We start from the raw sequence: 18,657 nt of genomic DNA on the forward strand, positions 1-18,657 counted from the left end.
TCTGCAGAAGGAGCCTAGAGACCAAAATTAAAACCAAATGCCTTTTACACATCTAAATGTAGATTTGATAAATTTCAGCCTAAAATATGTACCCTTTGTAAAAATATGCAAGTGTGTTTATCTTAATTTCATTTTAATAAGCAGTATTTTGAGGAGTGCTCTCGCGTCCTCTACCTGAGGGACTGGTGAGGAAAGCAAGCGCATCCTCAGCCGTCTGCTGCAGTGTGAACAGAGCTGGACTGAAACAACTGTCAAAGCTGACACATCAAAGATCTTTCTAGCTTTTCACAGCCTTGAGAAAAGACAACCTACTCAGATGTTTTCCTTATTTTTTCCAGATTTTCCAAGAATAGCACCCTTCTCATGTAAAAAAAAAGAAAAAATATTTTCATAAAGATAATGCCATTATTTTTCCGTCACTCAAGGACCACTGTGATTCTTCTTATTAAAAACATTGATCCACATATAGGATACCATTAATACTGTAAAATAAGACAGAGTTAACACTATATATTGCCAGTGCATGTATAGTGTATATGTGAAATTATAAACTTGAAAATGAGTGTACAAAATACACATAAAATTGATAAAAGGGCAAAAGGTATGTTACTTTCCAGTCTAGTAGAAATGAATAGGCATGTACAGAACATTGTTCTCCTCTGCTGGCTTTTAAGGTATGAAAAGCAATTTGCTTTAATGCCATTTTAATTCCTCCCACAGTAACGTCAGTGCCGTCCATGTGTGTATGGACAAAAACATAACGTTTCTATAAAAGAAACTTACTTCATTTCTGGTTAAAAATGTTTTGTTGTGTTGCTACTATTCATGCAAACCCTAGATTTTTTATGGTTCCATGAAAAAAAATGCATTTCAGGTTTAATGGTGAAGTTTCCACCCATCCCATCATGGCCGATGCGTGGGGCCATGTGTGGTGCTTGGCTTCAGGTGCCAGGCGGGTGACTTACTGCAATTGAGCTCAAGGAGACTGAAGATATTGGGTCAAACTGTGCTGAACTGTGCCATGAGGCCTTTGTTGTTACAGGTCCTAGTGCAGGCTGGTTACCCCTGTGACTGTTGGGGGTGCTGGCAGTCATTCCCTGAGGGATGGGCTGTAAGCTCAGGCACAGCCCCACCAGACCAGGCTGAGTTCAGCCCTGAGCTAGCGATGCCCACACGCCACTGCTCTGTGTTGGGCTGTGGCTCTGTCATGCCCTGGCTCCTTTGGAAATCCAGTGTTGCTGCCCTACACTCCCTTCCAAGGTCTGGAATTACCCTGTGAGGTGATACAGGCACGAGCTCTGGGGCTGAGTGCCTCGAGCATCGCATCATTCAGAGTATGAACCACTTCCATCTCGGAGGACGTGAAGGGGCAGTTTGTTTTGTGAACTCAGTGCTTTGATTAATCTATTCAAATATTAACATGCCTGGTGAGGTAGAACAAAATATCCTCTGGATTTATAAATATTCATATACTAACATCTGCCACATCTGCATAGTTATAACTCTGTTTTCATGGGAGGAAAAGCGTCTCTTTGAGGAAGGTCCAAAGTAGCAGAGGGTTTCTCTCATCATACCTGTCACTTAGCAAGTTCTGTAACTTTTAAAGATCTCTTACAGTTGCGTTATTTTAGAGTTAGCCTGGTCCACAAGGATTTCACTGCAGAATAACTGCTGTTAATGTTCCTGGATAATTTTTACTATGTGTATGTGAGGTAGTATATGTTTTTTACAACATAAAACAGCCTCTTTGATCATTTGCAGTCTGATTTCTGCCACTGGAACAGTCCTGAAACAGCTATGCTTTGCACAGTTAATAGAGTCAGACTTTCCTTATAGTGTTGACCTCTACCTTTGGTGCTTAAAAACATGCCTTCCATTTTCTATGGCTTGGCACAAGCCTTCAAAACTCCATGTCCTCTCTTTTTCTTTTTTTTTTTTCCCTTGCTTTACAGTTTTACTTTATTTATAGTTATTCTGCTTCATTATGTCTTTTCACTAGGTTTACTCCTCGCTCTGTTCATCTGAATTATGCCTCTAAGTCTACTTGGCCTTCTTCTTCCAAGAAAAATGAAAGAAAGTAGCCAAAAAATATAACTGGCAGCCTTGTTTGTCAGTAGATTCCAAACAATCTATAGCAGCTGGCTTGTTAGTTATTTTAAAAAAACTCCAAAACTTTCTTTAAAAGTTCATCATAGAAGAAGAAAGAAATCTTTGTTACTTCCTAATTTTTAGGCATAGGTAAGGCATTTTTTCGGTGCACCACCAAATAAGTGGGTGCACAGCAACCATATTATCTTTTTGCTTTTAAAAAGAACTTGAAAAGATTGTTCCTCAAGTAGATTCAAATTGAGTCCGTTATTGAATGTCTTTTTTTTTTTTTCCTTCCAGAAGCTCTATTCAGTGGTGTACAGTTGTTTTTAAGGAGTTATATTAATTTTTCTCATTTATACAATGAATACTAAGGACCACAAAATAATGATTTGGACTACTTCTTGGGTCCATCAACTACAGAGGAAGAAAAATATAATAACTAGAGTTTGGGCTTCCAAACTTCCAGAGTTCTGAACTTTGACTTCTTTTACTTGAACCAGTATTAAAGATTGGTGTGAAAATGATGTAAAATTTGTGTGATTAAGATGAGAATTATACAGTCCCCTACAAAGGGGGACTTGGGTCTTGCTTTTATGTGAAGTTCACATTAGACTGCTGTTCCCTGGAGAACAAGCAGAGATTTGAAGCTCTGATGAATGGCTGTTTTACAGAGTAGGTTCTTGCCTTCCTGCTCTATCTTTTTAACCTTTGACATTACTTCGGTTAGTCAAAAGCAGTTTGATCCTATTATTTCAAGAGAAATCATTATTTGTCTCTATGACAAATTACAGATAGGTTAAATTTTCAAGAGCTGTTAAGTCCCAGACTCAGACATTATTTAGGCATTTTGAAAATTTTAATCTACATTTTCTGTGGTTTTGTTGGGTTTTTTTCACTTCTCTGAGTTCTTGCAGACAAGAACTCCAGACCTGCTGCTTCACCTTCAGTTTTATTTTACATTTACAGCATTATGAATCTTAAAAAATAATTTGCAGCCTACCCAAATTACACAAGAGTTGAGCAATTTGGTGTCCTTAGGAATGCACTGAATTATTTTAATCACATTCTCAATAATATATTGCTACCTTTAAAATTATTGCTAGGAGAAAATCACAAGTGTCTAAGAAGGAGCTGAAGAATAAAAGTGTAACAGTTAAAGAAAAAAACGAAGACTAAACAAAGCCAAGACAGAAGTTGACTAGAAAATTAACATTAAAAATCAGGAAATCAAGAAACAAGTATTGCAACTGTGTGTATCTATAACTGTAATTATTATTCAGGACAGCCAAGGGGGCCAAAATCTGCTCTCGGCTGAAGGGGTGTGTTGGTTTAGAACTGGGATATACTCAGTGTCACTAAAAAAGTCTTTGTGTCCGTTTAACTCCACAAGACACTGCACAGCCACACAGCTGAAGCAAGCTCTGCTAATGGCAAAGTAGGTGCTGCTTGATGGAGTATTGACAGTGTCTTCAGTGAAATAAATTGTCCTTGAAACTATTTTTTCCTGTAAAATGCCATTTTAATCAGTTTTTCCCAAACCACACTAATTAGAAAAGTCATTTAACCATCATTAACAAGGTACATATTTCCAGAATTTGTTATGAGAAATGATGTTGTTTCAAAATCTATTTTATATTTGTTATCCAGTTTAATGAAATTTAAATAGCAAGTTGATATGATAGTTCATTAAGATGTAAAATGGTCAAATACACTATTTTCATTTTAGAATGTCATGCTTTTAATTATGTTGTTGCTATTTAGTACTATAAAAACGTCCTATTTTCTAGGTCAATGTTTCATATTTGTGTTATGATTAAAACAGTTTGACATTTTGAATAAAAATATACTAATTCGTTGTATTAATTAAAAATAATGACCTAGGAAAACCATTTCCAAACTAACCTAAAGACGTCAGCACTGTGAGACTTGACAGTTGTGCCATATTGTCACTATTAATGACATTTTCTATAGCAAAGTAAAAATGTACATACAAAGGGAAAAAAATAAATTAAGAACTATTTTCATTTTTAAAACTCTGTCCATGAAATCTTCAGTCCACTGAAAGGGTCACAGGTACTTGGAAAGACAAAACCAGCTTTTGAAATATTGACATTTCATGTGAAACATAAAGGGCAGCTTTTGCACAGGTAGATGTTTGTTCTTCTTCAATACATGTTGGCCTTCTGCTGTCAGAGCGGGGAGGGCAAGTACACGAGAGGTGGAATCACAGAGCCCTTGAAGTTTAGCTGTAGATTTTTAATGAGGTTGTTCCCAGGGTTGTTAATTTGTACACATAAACTGCTATTGCCACATACTTAAGTAAAAGTACTGCCATTTTCATTTTGTTTGTGTGTGTCTGTGTCTGTGTTTGTGTGGGTGTCTGTGTGTGTGTGCGTGTAAATGTATGGATATATGGTATGGAGACATGAGAAAAAATGAATGAATCTATAATTACCTCCCCTGCAACTGGTTCAGACACAGCACACACTGATTAGAGACACCAGGTTCTACTGTGTCATAGGGCAACATATCATTGAAGACAAAGGCAATGAGCACTAACTGTTCTGTTCCTGAGGAATGCAAAATAAAAATTCAAAACGCCACAGACAATAAATGGTTGTTATTTCATTTCCAATCCTGTATGTTCCTTCTTGGAGCTTTCATCACTGAGCTTAAGGCTGCCCTTTGTGAGGACCTCAGAGAAAGCCCTTCTCTAACTTGGTTGTAAGTCCTGGTTTTGTGTGTCACAGATCAGTGAAGTAGCCTATGGATGAACGTCTATAAATTTCCATCAAGAATCTTCTATCTAAATTAAATCCTGTTATTTTCTGTTTGCCTAAAGCTGTAAGATATCCCCTCTCCAAAATCCTCATGGTTTCAACAATAGTTTTCAAAGATACCTCCCAGCCCTACACATTTCTTACATTTCACTGTCTTTAATGCCCACATTCGAAAGTGGAAACAGTAAATGCTTTCCTGTGTGTGTGGCTTTTCAGATCAGTGCAAGTGGCTTTATGGACCCCTGTAAACCTGCAAACTACTGTTGGGCAGCTCTTGTTCTAGATATTTCACTCATTAGCGAGAAAAGCTGCAAGTACGTTAAATTAAAATAGATCTTTGATTTCCCACTAGGACATCCAGAGAAGAAATTCACTTCAATTCTTCTGTGAAACTTTATAACTTTGTCTTCCCAGTGCGGGCTGGAGCCCTGGTGAGGCTGTCATTTGAACTGGAGCTGTGTTGCAGCCTCTTTTGTTCTCTGCTCTCCTCAGATGCCGGCTCGCTGCCTGCTGGCGTGCCGGAGCGAGCGGGATGACTTGTGGTGACAGCTGTAAAGTTGCGGATGGGAGCAGAGAGAGGAAAAAAGCCCTTGTTCAGTTAGGAGGGGTTTTATATCTCTCTGTTGCCATAACTACACAGAAGGAGAAAAACATGCTTCTTTCATGCTTGTCTAGATTCAAAATTGCCTGTTGTCATCCTTTCATAGGTTCAGCACCTTTGCGGCTTGGTTTGAGTAGCATTTTCGGATTATGAAATGATTGTGAAATTTGTATATTGCCTGAGCAGTTGAAATTTTGACTTAATCACCATGTTTTCTGAGGTGTTCCTTTGTTTTCATTTGTTTCTGAAATGTTTTAGCCAAGTATTATCAACCATCTTCATTATGTGAAAGTCGTTCAGCTCTCAAAATAGTCTTTATAAGCTTGCTTAATTCTTAGAGAGCCCATAAATTTTAATACTCATTAAATAAATCTGTATCCTTTAATCTCAACCGACTTCTTAAAAGTGTTTCTTTTTTTTTTTTTTTTAATTCTGGGTTTGGTAAGGCAGCTACTTAAGCACATCCTGATAACTTAATTCTCTATGAGTAGAAACAACATTTGCAGTTAAATGGTTTCTTACATTATCAGCTAGTTATGGCTCATATTCTCTTGCCATACTGCACAAACCCCCTGCTCAGGCAACATGGATACTAGGAAGTGATTTTACTAGAATTTATACAAAAACACTTCATAATAACAGAAATACCTTCCAAGAAGTTTGCTTAAAATAAAGGCTTAAAAATCAAGGTTTTACCCTATTACAGGAAAACATTAGTTCGGCAGAAGTGAGAAGGACATTTTGCAAAATGTCTCATAAACAGCTACAATACTGTTAGACTTTGAAAACTTTACAGTGCTTTAAAGTGTAGGCGAGAAAAAACAATTATAAAGTTTTTCACATCTTCAGGACAGAGAATGTAGAGATTTGAAATTATTGTAGGTAGGATGATGTTCAGACGAAATCTTGACACAAATTATGGCTTTTTTAGCATAAAATACCATGTTCTTAAAGCTCAAGGGGGCCCAAAAACTAGCTTATTTATCATTTTTTTCCAAACCTGTAGTCATTTATGATTCTTAGGTAAGTTAACAGCCCTGTATTTAACTAGTACAATAACTTCTGTTGTCATGAATAGGCATGATTGCAGCCCCCCACACCTGCTGAAGCTACACAGCAGGGGACCACTTGCTGAAGTGGAGTTGTTGGATTGCAGAATAGCCCAGGGAGGGCCCAGATTTGACAGAGAGTGTTTTCTCCATTTTTTTTTCTTTTTTTTTAATTATTTTGCAATATTTGATTACACTTATCTATTCTGATGGTGTTATGAATCACTAAGACTTATTGTGGGGACACACCAAAAAAACAGTTCTCTATGATATGAGATGTCCACTGGACCAAGAAATACTGTCACATGCATTTAACCCAGTGCATAACACATGCCTGGTATATAGGCCTAAATAGTGAGATTTAATACTTTGTTATTTATAGGTGATGTGTAATGTCTTCTGAAAGGGTGAAAGTTTAGTGCCCAAGATTGGAATGCTTTTATTTGCTTTCATTAGGCATCCTGTACAGCAGTATGTGAATGTTAGAAAATATGTACATTATCACTGTCGAGTAAAAATGTGTTTCAAAGATTTATGTTGATTACACTTTGGTACATTTCATGAAAAGCCTAAACTCTACCCCTGCTGAAGCTGGGCAGCACTGCTTTGTTTAAATGGGCAGAGGAGCAGCCTCCTCCTTGCTAATTAATGTATGCTAAGTGCTTTGAAGTCTTTGATTGTCAGGTGCTATACTTTAGAGCTGTGGTATTTTGGGGGTTGGGGTTTTTTTGCTCTATTAGATGCAATTTGCTCTCGATACATCACTGGTTTGTTTTCAGAAGCCTGTCTTTTTTTTGTTATTATTATTTTTATTTTGGAACACAAGTGTTTTGTTTGCTGGCTGGTGGTGCAGATGTGGCTGTGGCTGCTATTACACCCAACTGGCACCAAAACTGGTCAGTGTTTCACCGGTGCTGCCGTGTCAGGAGCCTGTTGGTGATCACACCGTCAGTTTCACCGATGGGTGCTGCTTGTTCAAAGCCTTCAAAACTGGGAAACGTTTAGTTAATGCCTTGCACTACATAAAGAGATCAAAAAGGTCCAAAAGCTATCCCTTTGTCTTCTGCTACAAGCAATTAGGATAATACTGAATCCATCCCAGACCACACAGTAATAAATATTTTAGCCTTCCTTTAAGTGTGGATTGATATTCAGGTCTGCCTGCTGGTAAATAAAACAATCAGAACTTAATTTCCCTTTGAATCTGAGCTATTCTGCATTTCCAGCGCTCACAGATATTTTTTTCCTTCTCTTTCTGCCTGTCTCTCTCATTTTGTCTCCAGAGAAAATTATTGTCTGCCTGGAAATCAAGTTACAGTGCTAACTGACATAGTGGCATGTTATATGTGGAGAGGGGACCAGACTGGCAGTTTGTTGGGATCTCCTGGGCTTTGTATGCCTTGGCCAATATAGAACAGTCTGCAGCCAACTTTGTATTTATTCAGGGGTGAATCCTGAAAAACAGGATCCTGAAAAACCCAGCAGATCCTGATATAGGAAGCTACATCTTTATCTCAACATCTCAGTGGGTATTTTTATACTTGGTCCTTTGGTCTTGCTGCCTTTCCTTACATGGATCACAGTGTGTGTTTGAAAATGAGAGAGATCAAATTGTCACTGTACTCTTTTCTCATTCTTTGCATCCATATATGTAATATGAATGCAGTTCATTTTCAAACCTGGTCACATATGCTTACTGTGCATTTGTAACCCTTTTTGATGATAAATTAGCAGGCATGGATACCATAGAAGACTTTACCTCATAAATCAAAGCAGCAAAGGTATTCTAGCCCCTAGACTCCTTTTTTTTTTATTATTTTAATGCATAACTGCGGTACCAAAATCTCTCTAAAGCTGCATCTAAAGCTTTCTTTTTTTTTTTTTCCCCTAGAGATTAAGGGTGTAGTTTATCTCTGAATATAATCAGAAAGTATGTTGAAATATTTCTGTAGCCTAATATAGGGAAATATCAACTCTGTAATATGTGAAGGCAGCCTAGAAGTACCTCCTAATGTCAGTTCCAGTGATGATAATAGCCTGAAAATTAGTTTCAAAACATGATATGATGTCTTCCCTGAGTTTTTAGTATATTCAGAAAGGTTCTTTTTACACATAGGGTTGCAGTTGTCTTCCTCAAGTGAATAATCACCACAGATGACTTTGTTGACCCTTTCTCATCATAAGGTGAGAAGAATTTGCCTATGTGAACAAATAAAAATTTATTTAGCACAACAGGGCTTCTCACTGCCAACAATCCTTTGAGTAGAATTATCATATACAGCCACATACATGTTGCTCAGCAGGATTTAAAAATATTTTCCAACTCTCCAGCATCTGTTACTGTTTCCTTTAGCAGCACAGGTGTCTAACAGTGTCAACACAGCGAAGATCTAGACAGGTTGGTCTGCACTAGAGTCCTACTGCCGTGGCTGTACCAGCTTGGAGTATGACAACTTCACACCTTGCATTTCACATTGCTGTGCTGACAAAACCCAGCAGAAGATGACTCTCGTTGCCTTTGTTCAGGGGCTGGTGTAGCTGTGCCAGCAGTGATACCTCTCCATCAGCATATGCTCCATCTTCACCAGGGTGTGTAGCTGGGTAGCACAGGCTCATCAGGGCACGGCCTTGCCACACTCATGTTTAGTATTGAGCTTTTCTCAGTTCATTTTATCTGGCTTAAGGGCTTAGGAAAGCAAAGTGTGCAGGAGATAGCCAGAACCAGTCGAGCATTTTCACGTGTCATGGGTGCAGGATGGTGTCCTGTGGAAATTCCATAATGAATAGAGGGTGTGAGAAGAGGACTGGGCACACCAGTATCATGCAGTATTTTGCACCTCCATCCCAAACCTTTAGCAGCCTTGGCTCTTTGCAATACAGTACAGAGTGAGAGTGCTTCACCATTTGTCTGCCTCCCCCATCTCTCCGATAAAGGATCCTTGCACCAGCAGTCCCAGCTGTATTACACTCCCTTCTCCTGCTCTTGGAAAAGAAGTTCAACTGAAATTGAGATCCAATAAGAAAAAAAGGTGGACGTATTTATCTGCAACAGATTAGTTATGACCTTCTGCAAAAAAAGAAATTACTGTCTGGTCCCAACTAATTATTTAATCTACCTTGGTAATCCCTGGGGAGCAACAGTACATCCTACATGTCCAAGCACACAGAACTAGTTGGGTTGTACCTGAGACAGGTTCTGTCTCTGTTCAGCTGCAAAGACAATCCAGGTAACTGGATGTATAATCTTCAGGGTCCAGGAAGGAAACTGAAGATCACAGAGGTTCTTCCCCAGAGGGTGGTTGGGCAATGGAACAGGCTTCCCAGGGCAGTGGTTACAGCACCAAGCCTGACAGAGCTCAAGAAATGTTCAGACAATGCTCTCAGGCACATGGTGTGATTCTTGGGGCTATTTTGTGCAGGGCCAGGAGTTGAACTCAATGGTCTTTGTGGGTCCCTTCCAACTCAGGCTATTCTGTGACCTGAAACATCCTCATCTGATAGTGATTCTCACGAGGCTTCACTCATTTCCCTTTCACTTTTCCTTTCAGACCAAAAGAGATTAAAGGACCTATTTCTTGCCCTCAGTCCCAAGTAAAAAGCTGTTCTCCAGAGGTGTGTGGATTGTCTTCACATCACAAGGAATATGATGTAGCTGATTTTTGTATTTGTCAGCTGGGAAATAACTAACCCTCATCCTGAACATCATGGGAGACCTTGAGGGATGGATGATGTTCATCCTGGTCTGCCAGGTCAGGGTGTCTGGAGGAGTGGAGAACAACATCAACCATGGCAGTGCCAAGTGTGTCTGCTTAACTTCATCAGCCTGGCCTAATGAGGCTGCTGGGCATTGAGTTGTCACCTCTCTGCAGCTGCTTCAAGCCATGTATCAACAGCATGAGGATACATTCAGCAGGTTATTGGTGTGCCCTGCAGGCTTTGGGGTTCTCTGTGTGTCTGTGGATGTTGTGGTGAGAAGAAGGACTTGTCAAAGTGGCAAAAATTCCTGAGTTCTTGTGTGGTTCACTGTGGTAAACTCCTTCCTGTCACTCACAGCTCCTGTTTGACTTCTAGAGCTTCTGCTTCATGATTTAGTTTCTTGTATCTACCCCTGCTCTACCACTATAAAAATAAGCAGGTGTGGGCAGTGCTGGTGCATAATGGTTAAAATTTTTGTTTTGCATAACTAGAGCATAACCTTTGGAATTAATCTCCATACTTATTAAGGGAAGAAGGTAATTGGATTTTCCTCCTGGTAACTTTCCTTGGCTTTCCCACGTTTTCTGTCCCAATCATGAAAGCATGAGGCTGTATGAGCAAGCACTAGTCTCTTGCATGTTCCTCACTAGAATAATTAGTGATGTTTCATCAATTACCCTTTGCAGTTTTATAGAAGGTTAGTTTTCCCAAATAAATTGTTTTAAAAGCTGTTTGTAAAAATTATTCTTCCATATTTTGTGTCTCATTATATTTTAGTTCCTGCTGCCCTCCTTTAAAGCTTTATCTACTGGAACTTAAGTAAAGAGTACTTTATTAAAAATGGAAAGAAACCTGAGAGCTTCCATTGTGCCATGGGAATGTGCATTAGAGAGGGTCTTTAAGTATCCAGTCTTCACTGTGCTTAAAATACAGAATAAATAAACCTTGGGAATAAGTTCCTTGTTCATTTTTTTTATTTCTGATTATAAGTATTTTTTTTAAAAATACTCACTATATAATTTCTTTTCTCTTTACTTGATCTACACTGTTACACAGTTGTCCTTGGTCCTGTATTTTATCCACAGCTTGTGGGCTCTTTAATTTGTAATTTGTCCATTAATTAAGAGGGAAAAAATGTGGTGTGATGACTGAAGCTGGGGACCAAGAATCAAAACTTCTGAGTTCTTCCTGACTCTGTTTCTGACTTGAGGAAAGTCACTTACACCTTCTGACCTATAATGTCTCTGGGACTCTCAATATAATTATATTAAATACCCCCAAGCAATGATAATGGCAAGACAGAAAATGCTCCACAGAGATGTTCAGTTGCAGGTTTCAGGTCAAGTCCCCTTTAGCTTCAGCCACTACGTAGCTCATGTAATTTTGGGGTGTCTCTTGTGCAGTTCTTTATGAAGAAAGTATTCAACCAGTCTTCCACTGAGAATGATTTAGCATCACTAGTGAAGAAGGGGACAGAAAGGACTGACTTGGTTTCAAATCTCGTTCCAATGTGTATGTGTGTGTGTGTGCACCTGTGTCAGGAAGAGAAAATCCCTTGCACTAGGGTAGAGCAGTTGCTGTGATTCCCTGAGAAGAAACATCAGTGCTCATCCTGCTGAAACTCTGCACCTTAACTGTCCTTGCACTTCATTTTTTCCTGGATCTCTTAATAAAACAAATAGTCAAATGAGGGGGGGAAAAAGTCCAAACAAAGAAAATAAAGTCCATTAGAACAAAGAAATGAGAGGAATAAATAATCCAGTAGGAAATTCCCAGCACATCCCTTTTTGAAGGTTTCAGGAAATTCCATTTGTTTGAGGAAATGCTGAAAATTAGGAGGAGCCCAGAAGAGGGCCTAGCAGGAGACAGCTGAGGTCATTTTTCACTGCCAGGACTGCACTGTGTTGTCTCTTCTTTTACAACTCATCGGCAGGCATTATTAGCTGGTGAAAAAATTTGTTTTGCAACTCATCCTGAGTCCTCATAAATCATTAATGCCTGGCTAAGCACAGTGTGAGCATTACAAATTCTCTGAGAATGAGGGCCCATTCTGATATAACCTTGTGTCCAATACTAATGCCTGCTAGTTATTTAGTAATACAAAGGAGCCTGAGCGAGGAAGATCGATGAATCAATGTGGTCTCCTGACTTCCTTCTCCTCTCCACCTGCCTCTCCTCTTTCTAGTTCAGATACTGAGCTGCAAAAATTCAGGACAGTTCATAGTCATCTGTCTGTGGGCAGCTATAGCAATTTAGGGGAACAAGGAGGGAATCACAGCCTGCAAATGTCTGTAGGAAAAAGAGGAGCTTTGGTTTCTGATTAGAACTTGTTCTGATTTCTGGGTTTTTGTGAGCCAAATTACATCCCTGCTCCAGACGTGTTTTCTGGTTTGCATCCCTTAATGAATCCATGCAGCATAAAGCACATTCAAGTGTGTAAAGAGCATAGATATAAGCTGTGCCCAGGACTAAGTGTAATTAAAGGGTGCTCAGCAAGTCCAAATAATGAGCCCATTACCTGTGGGAGCTGCTTGGGGAATTAGATGCTCAAACCAGTTCTCACAATACTGGAGGCAGCACAGAGAGCACAGCATCAATAGGTACAGTGACTGAGCTTTGTGTCTTGTTTTTCAGTAATCTTGGCCACAGTCAGGAGTTCAAGGATGGTCTGTACTGATCTGCTTACCTTGAGCTCACTTCCTAAAACCCCCAGCCCATTCGAGAATACAACTAAACTGTGTTCCCTCTCCTCTCCTCTCCTCTCCTCTCGCACAGGATCCATCTGTGCAGCTGCTATTCATACAATTGTGCCCTTTGAACACTGTAATAATTGATCATGAGCTTTAAAAGAGGGAGATGGAATGAGGTGAGGTGGAGGTTGACCCTTTGTGTAAGCGGAATCTTAGACTTGTATGACTTCGTCATGGATGGAGCCCTTGTCCTGAAAGGCCTCTGCAAGGAAGGTTCTAAAGTCACAGATAAAAGAGAAATGGAACTTGTATAGGAACTTAGGATAAGTGCAAATGGGGGTCAAGGACAGTGGTTGGGTAAATTTGAAAAGGGGAGAGCGTATCAGAAAGTTTAGAGGGAAAAGTAACAGTCTTTAAAACATGAAATGATAGAAAATTGATGTGAGGAAAATGTCGTTGCTGTAAATGAAAGTGGGAAAATGGACCACGGGGTGGGGCGGAAACACACGACTGTTCATATGTGAAAAGGGACAGAAAAATGCTTCCTCCATAAATATATGCAACTGATAAAGGACCTGGTGCTGTTCCTGTGAAACCAGAGACCTTAATCACTTTGGCCCTCAATCAAGCATAACACCCCTTGTGCCCAAACCATGCTTGATCTTTAGCTGAGGCCCAAAGTGTTCCTTGTGCAGTGACTTGAGGCATCACACCTCCAGCAAAAGCCTGAGACTCCTCTGCACTGGACTGAACATTCAGATCCCATTTTAGGTTTTGCTCGAAATGTATCATTGTGCTTTACCTCAGCTGAATTTGTTAAAAATAGTCCCTGCTACAGCACCCACAGGACAAAGTGGTTTATTTTCCCCTATTATAGATCTGACAAAAGCCTGCTGTTATTTCTGTGCCCTCTCTAATGATCTGCTTGCTCTCTGGAGAGCACTGACCCATTTCAGCATAGAATAATTAGCCTTTCAGACACTACTGTGTTTCCATTAAATAGACATAAATGTGCAAGGTGACATTTATTTACTTAGGCCTGAAAAATATGCACCACAGATGTTGGGGCTTGGGAGAGCTTCAATTTCTTTTCATAAAACTATTGTATATTTTAATGCTTTTGTGTCATTAAACACTAGTGCTTGACTGAAATGATTCCTGTTGAGTTTCCTCGGGGAAGCAGGAGAGCACAGGTGTTATTGGGGTCTGGGTTTCACCATGAGACCCTTTGGCAATGCTTTGGCAGCTCTTGCTCAAGCCTGTCAGTAGCTTGGAGCACAGGTAGAGTTACACACCCTTGAGGTTCCTTTTACTTCATGTAAGGGCTCCATGTAAGGAACTGTTGTTGATTTACAGATCTGTCTGAAGAGGAATGTGTTCAGGGTGTTACACTGAGGAAATGAGAACCTTGACCTATTGCAAACATAAAGTAAACCCAAAGTCCTTTAGTATTTAAAATCAGCTCTTCTGTCATCTTGATCACTGGCTTCTGAACCACCAGGCTATTGCCCAGGTGAAAAGTATATTATTCATCTTGATAGCCACTTCAGTCTGCAAAGTTGGAGGGAAGTCTTAGCCTTAAAAGTCCAGGCAGCATATAAAACATGTAGGTTGCCTGGTAGTTCACATCCCCACATGGAGACGTGGCATGCTATCTTTTCATTCCATTAGCACCAATAGGCTCTATAAAAGGAGACATCATGCAAGGTAGGTGCTTTATTGAAGGATGGAAACACTTTCATAGGTTATTTTAATCATTATGATTCTTTCATGATGTGTGAAAGTTGATTGTTGCTGTAAATGAAGCCATTGAAGGCTAAAAAATAAAAAATGCTGCGATGGTAAAAATCCTTAGAGTGCAAAAAATAGGAATTGCTATAAAAGGCAGTAATTTATTCTCTGCATGAGATTTTTTTTTTATCATAAGGATGCTTTAAAGCTAATTCTGAAACATATACAATTGTAGTCTATATAGCTGAGGTATATTGCAAGGTGCATTGATAATATAGCTAATTTTTTATGCACTGTAATTTATATATTATTTAGAAGTGCTATTTTTTATGTTAACTGGGAGGCTTAACGCATTTTTACTATGTTAAGGATAAGTTATTTTTGCAGGTCTTGTGGTTTTATTATTTTGACCCATATCCAGTTCATATTGCATCATAATACCATTTTTACTAATATTATTCGAGTATGTTCAAAACTTAATTCCATTTGGATAGAAATTCATTAGCTCTTGATTTTGATTATAACAAATTATTTTAACTTTTCTGTGATAATGCATTCTCTGTGTTCTGATTTGCTAATGCTGAAATATTTTATTTTCATTTTTAACCCTTCCAAATTTAGGAATTGTTTTTGCTTTTTTTTTTTCTGTGTATATATATTTCCGTTGTTTAGACCTACTGGTTCCTGCTTTTTTCTTTTTCTTTTTTTTTTTTAATATGTTATGTTCGTAACTTCTGACTGTCTGTGTTGAGCCAATCTTACCAACAAAAATATCAATTGTTTCCTGTTTCTCTACTTCTTTACAAAAAAAAATGAAAAGTAAAAAATAAAAATAAAAAAAAACTCTTAATGGGAACCCTGGCACTGTCTGTCTTCTCTGTTCTGCAGAAATGTTGAAGGAGTTGAACCAGCAACGCAGAGCGAAAGAGTTTACAGACCTGAAAATTATTGTTGAAGGCAAAGAGTTTGAAGTCCACCAAAATGTTCTAGCTTCCTGCAGCTTGTATTTCAAGGACCTGATTAAAAGGTTTGCCTTCCTTCCAGCTGTGATCTGCTCTGTTCTTTTGTAGGGCGCATTTGTGTCGCTTTTTTTTCCTCCCCTCTCTTGCAGGTTTATGAAGATTGAATCTCCTGTCACAGAGCCAGTAGCCATTCTTTCCACCTCCTCTGAATGTATTTCCAAACTGAGGCTCAGATCCATTTGTTACACATCTGACTCGTACAGTGTAATTATTTCTGATGAGTAGAGGCTGGTTTTGGCCGAAGAAAGTGTTCCACCACTAAGAGATCTAAGATTTAAACTCCACTGCTAATGGTGATTCAGTCCACAACTAAAAACTGCTGCTGTCGATGTTTGCAAGGGACTCTGTCACACACGACAAAAGTCTGTGCTTCAGGCTGCAGAAAGCCATCAGCATTCAGGTGAACGGTGCTGAGACATCGTGCTAATAAAGCATTTGGAGTACTGTAATCCCTTCACCCTGAAATCTTTGTTACATGCTTTTGTGTGGCTTTTATGGGCAAAGGGATTGATATTTTTATTATTTGGGGACTTTTAAAAGAAGAAAAGACAACTAATTAATTTCTCTAGAAAAAAAATTGGAAATAAGATGATTTTCTGATCAAAATGTAGCTCGGTCTGCATGTTGGACTAACAATAGCTTTTTCACACAAACACTTCAGCTTAGGGTAGGTACAGTATGTACATTTTCTAAACATCATGTCTCCACCTTCGCATTTTCCCCCCTCTGTTTCTAGCTGATTGATTCTAAACAGTGCATGATAATCTTTTTTTTCCATTACATTGATTTTTCAATTTGTATGCTTCATATACTTGCATAGGAATAATTTGGTACTCTCATATTATTAGTAAGTTAGAGTAGCAAGTAGGGAGAAAAAAAACACAAGGATAACTTTCATTTTTCTCTCAATCATCAGCAAATTAATGCAGCTGCTGATTTTGCCTTGCAGTATTTTCCTGAGCAGACTGAGCCTGGACTGTGCTAAAAAATGGGATTAAAGAACATTTTGCTTGCTTCAAATCCTGTATTTAAATTTTGCCAACTAACACAATAGTGACTGTATTTTATTTCAGGATGGCATATTGGCTGGTATCTCCTTTCAGTGTATTGTGTCCTTTTGCACAAAACTGGTTCTATAATTATGGATATATATTACATTTCTATGATATAACTGTACTGACTGCCTTATCAATTATTCATAAAAAATATGTTGGCCTAGGAAGCATGTCTTTTCCCCTCTGTAAATCTAATGATTGCTAGCAGTAGCTATGCCAGATCTCTCCTGTCCTTTCTCTTCTGTCTGCTCATTATTATTTAATTGTTAAGGCTACAGTATATGCTTTTCAGGGTGATAAGGAGTAGAGTCTACAGGAAAAGAAAAATTATAGAACCAACTTACAGAAATCAAATCACTGACTGTCCAAAGACTGTCATTTGGATTTTGTTGTGAAGACATCTGCTTGTGTGCAGAAGTCACCAGGCAGCATCTATTTCTAGAAGCACACTGACGAATTTTGCTGCTTTATTGTTTAGTTATTAAATGGAGGTATACATTAGATTAACCACTGCTCTGTTATGAACTTAGTTAAAACAATATAAAAAATTAAATTCCTAGATTTTGTGAAAGCAAAAGCCTAGTTTTCAGCACGTATTGTCTTTCAGCTGGCCCCATAAGGCTTGCATGCATTACAAGAGAAAAGTAGTGGGAGGTTTAGACTGTTTGCTAAACTCACCACTTTTTGCCTTCTTTCACATCATCAGCAGCAATAAATATTCCAGAGGTCGATTTGTGTCCACCATCAGGTCTCTCCATCCCAGTTGCTTTCCATATATAACCTCAGTTGCACGCATGTAACCTTGATGGAGGCTAATGGAGTTGCACAGGTGTATCCAAGGCAAAAATGCCTTTATTACTGATGATGATGCTTGAATAAGAAAAAATTCAGCTTGATGTCAAGTTGAGTTTGCAAAACTGTCAGGTGAGAAAAATAAATACTCACCTGTAAACTGAGCAAATGTGTCTTTGTGAGACAATAAACACAGGGCTATGGGGTGGAATTTATAAAGACTTGGTTTTTGTAGGATATTTGCAGTGTAAAGCCTTGTCCTTTATGAAACCCCATGGAAGTCAAGGGCTCAGATTGCAAGAGGCACTCAATTTTTTGTGGGATCATGCCCTTAATAATACACAATCATTATAGTTCATAGAGTTAGAATGTTTACAGATACAATACATCTAGAATCCTCTATGATATTTGTTAGCGGCTCCTTTGAGGCAGCACTTAAAGCTTTATGTGATTTATACTGCACTCCTTGTGTTGTTATAGAAATCAAAACAAGAAATGGCAGTTTTTCTTGAAGAATAAAAGAGATCTCTTTATATTAAATATAATAGAAAGGCCATTTCAATCAGTGCAAGCCAGGGTTAAACCCTAGTGTCATTCCAACCACAGGCACCAATGTGTCACCAGAAACATCAATGAGAATATGATCTATTCATGAAGGTGCTATGTACATCTATAGAAACATGCAGAAATAGAATCTTTCAGAGTATTTACCTCGGCTTATTATTTGCCACAGGCTGGTTATTATTAACCTCATATTCTGCCATTGATTTCACTGTGTGTTCAAGTTGGTATCTGATGGTAGAATAGCAAGTAGTGTCTCAAAAGAATAAAAGAGAAATGTTCAAAATCAAATAAGATCAATTATTTCCTTCTCAAAATAAAACCAAAATACAGATAAAAAACATAAAAGAACTAGAGTTATTGCTCATCTTGAGGAAGGCTATTTGATGAGAATTAGTCATAGCAGGGAAGAAAATATGTTGTTTTTATTGCACTGATAAAAAGATGATAGCCAGGTTTGATTGTCCAAAACAATTGTAAAGTTATTTACAAAACAAATTTGGTGATGAGAGTGCATTTTTAAACCCCTTTAGTTTCTCAGAAAATGGCTAATCCTGTGCTGAGCATTCTCCTCCTCATCCAGAAAATT

At 38.5% G+C, this 18,657-nt stretch overlaps 1 protein-coding gene across 4 annotated transcripts in view; it reads left to right on the forward strand.

The window, feature by feature from the left end:
- Positions 1–18,657, forward strand: part of KLHL29 (kelch like family member 29) — a 388,766-nt gene that overhangs the window by 301,922 nt on the left and 68,187 nt on the right. For all 4 annotated transcript variants that reach the window (XM_041480963.1, XM_041480965.1, XM_041480967.1 and 1 more), the window contains one exon: positions 15,527–15,665. In XM_041480963.1, coding sequence (XP_041336897.1) covers positions 15,527–15,665 — 139 coding nt within the window. The remainder of the gene's footprint in view (positions 1–15,526; positions 15,666–18,657) is intronic.

Source organism: Pyrgilauda ruficollis, unplaced genomic scaffold, assembly GCF_017590135.1.
Source record: "Pyrgilauda ruficollis isolate IOZ18807 unplaced genomic scaffold, ASM1759013v1 scaffold54, whole genome shotgun sequence".
In the NCBI taxonomy this organism is placed as follows: Eukaryota; Metazoa; Chordata; class Aves; order Passeriformes; family Passeridae; genus Pyrgilauda; species Pyrgilauda ruficollis.